We start from the raw sequence: 8,539 nt of genomic DNA on the forward strand, positions 1-8,539 counted from the left end.
ACTTTGGGCAATTACTGCTCGTCACCGGTTAAAGCAGGAATTGTGGGAGCGGGCAGAAATTAAAGGGCCTCCAGACCTTTTATTATCAGCCCTCAGATTATTAAAATGTTGAAAATTTAGTTTGGAATTAATTTTTGGGGCAAAACCTTCAAATATGCGAAAAATCGATTTTCATGGATTTTTTCGAAACTTTGGACAATTACTGCTCGTCACCGGTTGCAGCAGAAATTCTGCGGAGCGAGCAGTAATCAGCAGAAATTACGTAGAACACGAAACCGTGCTCGGATTTAAATTTTGGAACCGAGGGGGCTAGCGTCACGGAGCTGATTTGGCCACATTTCTTTCTTTCATCAACCATTTTCGATATCAGTTTCTTTGCACCGTTCGTTAATGCAGTCACTTTATTGGGAGAATCATTGTGATCATGTGCAGCTGTTAAACGGTACAACTCATACTATGTGGCGCCGGGTACCTTTCCAAATTTGGTGCAAATTCCAGCTGAACACGGCTCAGTATGAGTCTTGACTCCAGTGCAGCGATATTCACCAACATAACCATCTTTCGTCTGCCGATCTTTCACGTGTTTCCATGTTTGCTCACCTAATAATAATACATAAATGATTTTAGTAACATTATCAAGACTTTATGGCCAGATTTAATGATGATCATCTGACGAAATTATTTTTTTCACATATATTACCGTTTATGAATGCATCACATTCCTCAAAGGTATTGAACGTGCGCTCCGGATATGCTGGCCATTTGAAGGGGACCCCGTACCGCAGTTTTTTTACCGGTGGTGGTGGTGACGGATTTTCTTGCTCGTTTTCTTTTTCTTCATTGGCCAAGCATTTTCGACGATTCAATAAACCGGAGATTGATGAGGTGCTCCTATCTGCATCTTCCGAGGCGGACGAGCTACATCGACTTAAATTGGCTGCATCCACCGTTTCAATAGCCAAACCGTGTGCAACTTCACGAATTCGTTGTGTTTGTTGTAATTGTTCTCCATGTATGGTCTTTCCACCTGTCGATGTTCCAGGCTGATCATTTTGATCGCGTCCTAAAAAGAGAAATGAAAATAAATTTAACACAGACATACAATCGATCGATGAAAAACCGTGCGCATTTTTGCGACCCACAATGAAAAATGCATTCAGTATGTATTCACTACCGAAAAAAACCTTAGAAATCACGAGCTCAGTTTGTTATAAATTTATGCTATTGTGCGAATGAACTATGACTACCTGAAGCACTGTTTGATACTGTCGATAAATTGGCTCGATTTCCACGATCGTCTTGAGCACGTCCTTAAAAATGAACATTGTAATTTTAATATATTGCAACATATAAATGTTGTCGTAATCTATATATACCTTCTTCGAAGCGTTACTTGTCACTGTCAATGAATCACCTTGATTTTCATCATTAATACGAACTAAACAAATCAAACGTATTATAATTTGAATTTTTTATAAAATATATTATATCCGATGCAAACATGATTTTTTGTGGAATGTAAATAAACGGTCGGTGTTATTAACGAAGATTTGTCGTTGAAAATTCTACGCAGACGCCCTCTACCCACGCCGTTGTCGCTCTTTGAAACAATGGTGCTGTCAATGCTTGTGTCAACATCATTGTTGTGATTCATTTGTTTTGGCGGACTGTTGTGCGAGTGAATAATAACAAATGTTATATTACAAAATACGATGGGAAATTGTAAAATATTAAATTGCAAGACCAAAAAAGGCGAACAAACTTTTTTCAAGTGAGTATTTTTCATAAATTATGAGTGAGTTGTTTCATATAGAATATTTACAAACAAAAAAATCACAAAAATTCGCAGTGTTCCACACGATCTGGCTACGCGGAAAAAATGGGTTCAGCAGATACGGCGCCATCAAACATTTGACGATACACCGATTTCTTATCCTGTGTGCTCTCTTCACTTCAATCCGACCGACATAATCAAAAACGGCAAAAGAACCACACTTAAAAAAGGTTCGCTACCAACGATTTTTCCAAGGTAGGAAAGAAGCAATACATTCACATTGTTTATATTATTAAGCCAGACACGATTTTCATATTGATTTCAGTGCTGATGGACGGAATGTTGTTTTGGAAATTGAAGAGTATCCACAAGAAATCGAATTAGCTCTGAACAATGCACAAACAACATCTCTTTACATTGAACCAATCCAAGAAAAAAAGTAAGTTGAGTTTATAGCTGTCTTTTTGTTCTCTTACACCGAATAAAAGAAAATGAAATGTTTTTGATTCAATTTATCGATAATTCTTCCAGTTTGGTGGGAGCAGTGGCAGATTTTGTACCGGTTGAATATCAAAGTCAGGCAACGCCATCATCGGTCACTGGTTTGGTCTCCAAAATGAAGCCACAAACTGCATCAGTCCAAAAGAAAATGCACCAGAAAGAGAATGAAGTTCCAAACGTCACAGCTTCGAATAGCGCAGAAAATTCATTGAACGGAACTCAATTGTGAGTATTGTTTCATTTTTTAATTGTGTTCAATTTCTTCAACCATTCAAAATATGCATATATGTTTTCTAATGAAATTTTATTGTCCATTAGGCCCAGCAAAACCATCACAATCAGCTCCGAACAATTCGCCCGTTTTCTACGGAATGAAGTGCAATTGATGAAAGTGAAGGAATTGTGCCAAGATAAATCGAATGAAATAAAAAAACTACAAACACAAGTGGCATATTACAGAAAACAAGCATCGAAACGTACTGGTGAAGAGTTGAAAGAACACGAGCAAGCCGAATTACCCAAAGTAAATTAACCTACGCCGAAATTTAATTGCACTTTAGTTTCTATCGGTTTCTATCATTTAATTATTTTATATTTGTATTTTTTTGGAATTGTATAATTGTTTTTTTTTCTTTTTCTTTTTGAATAAATAAATGCAGACTTCGATGCAAAATATACTGGATTGTTTGACTTTTGGAAGAGATAAGAAAACATATTCTGAAGACGTTCGATCATTTTGCCTTACTTTACATTACTACAGTCCGAGAGCGTACAATTATGTCAGAACAAAGTTTGAGAACCACTTGCCGTCGAGATGCACGATGCGCAATTGGTATTCTTCAATAAATGCTGCACCAGGTTTCACATCTGAAGCTTTTGATCTTCTGCGGAAAAAGGCCGAAGAGTACAAAGCAAAAGGATTGAAGCTGTACGTTTCTTTGATATTTGACGAAATGGCAATACGTCGACATCTTCAGTGGAACCACAATAAATTAAAGTTTGATGGATTCATTGATATGGGCCGGTCAGCTACGAGCGAAGAACCTCTTCCCCTGGCGAAAGACGCTCTAGTTTTCCTTGTAAGTGGCACAAATGAAGACTTCAAGATTCCCGTTGCTTATTTTCTAACTAGCGGCCTTATAGCTGAGGAAAGAGCTGCACTAGTCAATGAAATCCTTATTCGCCTGGATGAAGTTGGCATCGAAGTTGTCTCGATTACGTTTGATGGATTTACGGCAAACATAGCAATGTGTAGAATTATGGGCGCAGGCTTTGAGGACGGTGACGCCTTTATTCTTGACCCCACGAATCAGGAGCGTAGAATCTTTATAATCTTAGACCCTCCCCATATGCTCAAATTAATCAGAAATTGCATTGGTACCAGAAACTTAATTGATGACGATGATGGTATAATCTCGTGGAAGTATATCGAATTATTGTACGAGACACAAAAAAATCTTCCATTTAATTTGGGCAACAAGTTAACTAAAGAGCATATGGATTGGCAGCATAGAAAAATGTCCGTTAAATTAGCAGGCGAGACGATTAGCAACAGCGTGGCTGACTCATTGGAGTTCATGATGAGCGAAAATGATAGTTTCAAAGGTGCAGGGCCAACAATCAAATTGATCCGAATTACGAATGATGTCTTTGATGTGATGAATTCTTCAAAATTGGAAGGCGCTATCGGTCTCAAAAAGCCCCTTTCAAAATCCAACTATATTGAGGCTTTCACTCGTTTTAGAGAAGCAATGCCGTACTATAAAGCACTGCGAGTAGAGGGCGAAACAAAACCAATATTCTCCTCTGGATCTTCTACACCGTTCATCGGCCTATATTGTAATATGGCGAACATTATGAAAATATTTGAAGAATATATAAGCAATGACAAGATGGATGTCTTAGTAACACACCGCTTTTCCCAGGACTTGATCGAAACACTGTTTGGCTGTATTCGCAGCATGGGCGGTAGATATAATCTTTCTTATCATTATGCATTTAATATAATATACATTTAACTAATTATTTTTTTTTTTCTCAAGGCCACAACGACAATCCAACTGCACAGCAGTTTGAGGCAGCTTATCGCAAGTTGATGGTTCATAATGATGTCGTATGCTCGAAAAAAGCAAATTGCATTGACAGCGGCACAAGAATTCTCACTGTTTCATCGAATCGGACTACAGAGAAGAAAAATGTCACCGAAGAAGTTGAACAAAATGTGCTTGAGGATGAAGAGCATAGCGATGAGATGTTTCTGGATGAAGACTATATCGATAGTTTTGAAGTCACACAATATGTAGACGATGCACAAGATCATTCTTTAGCGTACATGGCCAGTGTATTAGAAGCCAAAATAATGCAGGCCAATCGCTACAGAAAAATAATCAGCTGTGAGCAATGTATTGCTGCGTTCATTGAGAACGAGTTGCTCGAAGATAGTTTCATACGTTTCAAATCTCGAAACAGTAATATTTTGCAACCTTGCAAAAGTACGTTTGAAATTTGTAAATTCGTTGACGTATATTTAAGGACATGTGAAGGAAAAACGATCTCTTACGAGTCGATTGCATTGCAAATACTGCGTAAGATTTCGTTTGAAAACCTATTTGTTAGCTCCAATTTTGAAAATCATTCTGATGGATCGGGACATCGATATAGTTTCATAAAAAAAATAATTGATCTGTACATGCGAATGAAGTCAGTTGATATTGCAAAGCGATTGACTTTGAAAATCCATAATGAAAATCCGGTTCGACATAAATATAAAAAGTTGATCCAAGAACAGGGACAATAAGAAATAATTATGCCTTAGTTTGAAGAAAAAGTCTATGTGATTTGTTAAAAGAAAAACACAATAAAATTTTGTTTCGATATTTATTTCGATATAAGAAAAACGATGAAAAATATGCCTTTTATTTAATAAATACTGTGTATATGTTTATGAATTGAAAATGACTTTTTGATCTAACGAAATATAAACTATCTAAAGAAAAGAAAAATAGCATCTAAGTTTTAACACAGTTGTGTAGTTCAGGTAACAGTAGGCTTTTTTGTTTGTTGGTTGAAGAACCTGGAAAATTATTCGACTTGAGGTGGAGTGATGTTTTCCTTGTTTGCATTCGATGCGTCTGCAGCCAAATCGTTTTCGTTTGCATTCAGTGCGTTCGGAGTTGAAACGGCCTTGTTTGCATCCGATGGATGAGAACCATTTTCTGACTTTCCTTTGATCATCTTGTTGCCGTTCTTCTTCTTCAATTGTTCCAAACTTCCAGCCGTTTCAACGTACAACGATTTGTAGTACTCCTTTGCCTTTTTGTTTTTTTCGGCTGCCTGTTGCAACTTCTTACGTTCCTCCTCGAATGCTTTTCTTTGTGCTTCCAATGCCTCAACACGTTGCATCATTTCAGCATTGAGTTTGATTTGTGCTTGCATCATGTCGTGGCTGAGATCATGTGGAATTGATGCATTGAGATCAACCAAATTATTTCCAATGGAATGAACCGCTTTGGCCAATGACAAATCAACAGCGTTGTTTGCACCATCTGCATCAGTCACTTCAACAACTGATGTCGGTGTATTGGAGTCGTTCAAAGCACCACTCACTATTGTATGATTGCGCGAAGTATGAACGTTGTCAAGCACACTGAAACGAGGTAAAACCGGCAACCATGGGACATTCGAGCGACCTTGATTGTTTGCACCAGCTTGCACAGTGGTAATTCGATTTGCCCTGGCAGCAGCTGAAAAAAATATAATATTCAAATACTCATTAGCATCATTTCATTTGATCTGAGTACAATCAAAAAAAAAACAATTTATAGAAAAAATAAAATAAAAAAGAAATAATAAGATGGGTTACCTAAACGGCTATGCTGGCTGCGTGTTGTAGGTGCATGAAATTCATCAACAGTCGTATCCAATGATGCATTCAATTTTGGCCGACCACGTTTTGGTGTTTCGCTCGGAGTATTGATACGACGGGATTTTGCCGGAGGAGCATCAGCAACATTCACTGAGCGTGCACGTTGATTGCGTCTTCCAGGTGCTGGTAATACATCAGCGGATGAATTGCAACTCGGACTTGCATTCGATCTGGCTCGGGCTCGTGGTTTTGGTGTTTCGATTGGAGTTTCGTCGCAATACTTTTCATTCGGAGGAGTAGCAGCACTTACTGAACGTGAACGTTGGTTGCGCTTTGCTGGTGCTGGTGCCGGTGCGGTTACGATTGGCAATTCAGCAGTCATATTTGCTTTGGCCACATGACATTCACCACCAGAGAAACAGCCAGAAACATTGCGATAGCGGTCATATTCAAACCCGAATGACATTGGGTGACGGTGATTTTCAAAACCGATTGGATGGTGGTAACCACCGAAACCGTATGGTTGATTGAAATATGGAAATGGATACATGAAATCATCATAACGGCGATTACGACTGCGACTACGACGACCATAAGCATTGTCACGAACACCGTCATATCCATCGCTTTCCGATGATGAGTATCTACGGCCTCGGCTGCGGCTACGGCTAGCATGACGTCGGCGGCGATATTCCCATTCGTCATCGTCACGTCGAAATGAATATTTGTTCACTTCGCGGCTTTCACTTTTTTCACGACGTTCAAAATCTTCTGCTTCAAACTGTCCTTTACGACTACGACGCTCCATCGACACATTCTCCGATTCTTCGAAGCGAACTTTTTTTGTTTGCTTTGCAATTTCAGATTCACTGAGTGGGCTCAACACCACTTTGCATGAACGGGTTTTAACCATTTTGCGAGGTTATGTTATTTTGCGAAATGAAGAAAAATGCTAAAAAAAACACAAAAAAGCAAAAAATAACTATAAATAATAACAAATTCAACAAATTAAAACAATAAAATTTTGGAAAAAGTGAAGAAAAGTTAAAATGAAAAATAGTTAAACCAGAAAAAAGTGGAATTTGCCAAAGATGAAAAAATACTCACACTTGTTGCTACTGCGGTTTGTAATGAAAAGAAAGTTTGTCGTTGATGACAGTATGTTGCTGTCAAAATCACCGCGAGTACAGCAGAGCGCCAAGATTCATGGTAGGTGGCGTTTTGTCGATTTTTCAGAGATTTTTTGTATTGCCAGCATACAATACTAACACCGCCTGTAAATAAATGAAGACGTCAAATTTGACTTGTCAAACAAACAAAATGTTCACATACCGCTTTGTTCGCCAACTGCTGCATTGATCGGTGAAACATCTTGGCCTGAGTCGACAATTTGTTCATTCTCACCACTAGGTGGAGTTTCTATAAATTCAGATGAATATGTGCATTGAAAAAAAATACAAAAAAAACGTATGACAAATACAACAGAAACAATATACAATTTAGTTTTTATTTACAAAATTTATTAATTTACTATTGAAAAAATAACTGTTTGAAGCAATTTTATTACCTTCCAATCTTCTTTTTTCCGCGTTTGGTGACAAATCTTCTTGCGGCGGTCTCTTAGCACCTCGTTGGCGAAACATCTTTTTGTGTCGTGGATACGCCACTTCTTGTTCGCACCATTATTGAAATGGTCGAATTCCATTGAATGACATTAGCACGCCGATCGCAATATTTGTTTTAATTATCCACGAATGAAAAAAAACACAGCACTAAAATTTGATTTGTCAGAATTTTCACAACACGTTTCTTCGAAAAAACTACACCACACAAAGTATTCACGACGACTCAAACATAACTGTTGCACCGACTAATGACCAACTACTAATGCCTTAGCAGCGAGCACGTGTTAGAAGATGCTACTGAATGCTTGTGCACAACGACCCATTTATTGAACGCTGACAGTTTATTGTATATTCACATAGCAATACGCATTCACAAGAGAAAGTGGGAACACTGTTTGTGTGCAAATGTGCAATTTTTTATTCTTTCTGGCAAATCCGTATATTCCATAGCGAGAATATACATTAAATTGCCAGCGTTCAATCGAAAGCCGACGTTGTATATTACTTTGACATCATCTATTCGTTTTCCTCTCTAACGTAAATTATTTTTTCCTAGATTTTCTGAAAATTGTCGTAATAAAATCCTTTCTATTCTATTTTTAGCCTAAAATTTGGTTGGTAAATCATTTCCCCATTTTGATAAATCGTTTTCCGATTTTCGTAAAACATTTCCCCATTTTGATAAATCATTTTCCGATTTTCGTAAAACATTTCCCTATTTTTTGATAAATCATTTCCCCATTTTGATAAATCAATTCCCCATTTTGATAAATC

General features: G+C 37.7%; 1 protein-coding gene and 1 long non-coding RNA gene across 2 annotated transcripts; one reads left to right on the forward strand and one right to left on the reverse strand.

Moving 5' to 3' along the window:
* The first annotated feature begins 1,653 nt into the window (after nt 1–1,653).
* On the forward strand, nt 1,654–2,213 carry LOC129571164 (uncharacterized). The gene is made up of 3 exons (XR_008688221.1): nt 1,654–1,771; nt 1,850–2,029; nt 2,100–2,213. It is a non-coding gene; the product is annotated as an uncharacterized LOC129571164 (long non-coding RNA).
* A 3,143-nt stretch (nt 2,214–5,356) lies between these two features.
* Nucleotides 5,357–7,409, reverse strand: LOC129571163 (uncharacterized). Its single transcript, XM_055450928.1, has 3 exons — nt 7,248–7,409; nt 6,138–7,092; nt 5,357–6,018 (listed from the first exon to the last, which is right to left on the reverse strand). The coding sequence occupies exons 2-3, from the start codon at nt 7,051–7,053 to the stop codon at nt 5,357–5,359; spliced, it is 1,578 nt and encodes a 525-aa protein (XP_055306903.1). The 5' UTR covers nt 7,054–7,092; nt 7,248–7,409.
* Nucleotides 7,410–8,539: the final 1,130 nt, after the last annotated feature.

The sequence above is a fragment of the Sitodiplosis mosellana genome, unplaced genomic scaffold, assembly GCF_009176505.1.
Source record: "Sitodiplosis mosellana isolate CC-2019 unplaced genomic scaffold, AAFC_SMos_1.0 Smas_scaffold_1512, whole genome shotgun sequence".
NCBI classification, from domain to species: Eukaryota; Metazoa; Arthropoda; class Insecta; order Diptera; family Cecidomyiidae; genus Sitodiplosis; species Sitodiplosis mosellana.

Bases quoted from the DNA above. Each gene is read 5' to 3' on its own strand.
- LOC129571163 (XM_055450928.1), bottom strand. From the start codon at position 7,053: ATGGTTAAAACCCGTTCATGCAAAGTGGTGTTGAGCCCACTCAGTGAA. The intron at 6,019-6,137 runs GTAACCCATCTT...TATTTTTTTCAG, and splicing joins CAGCCAGCATAGCCGTTTAG to CTGCTGCCAGGGCAAATCGA.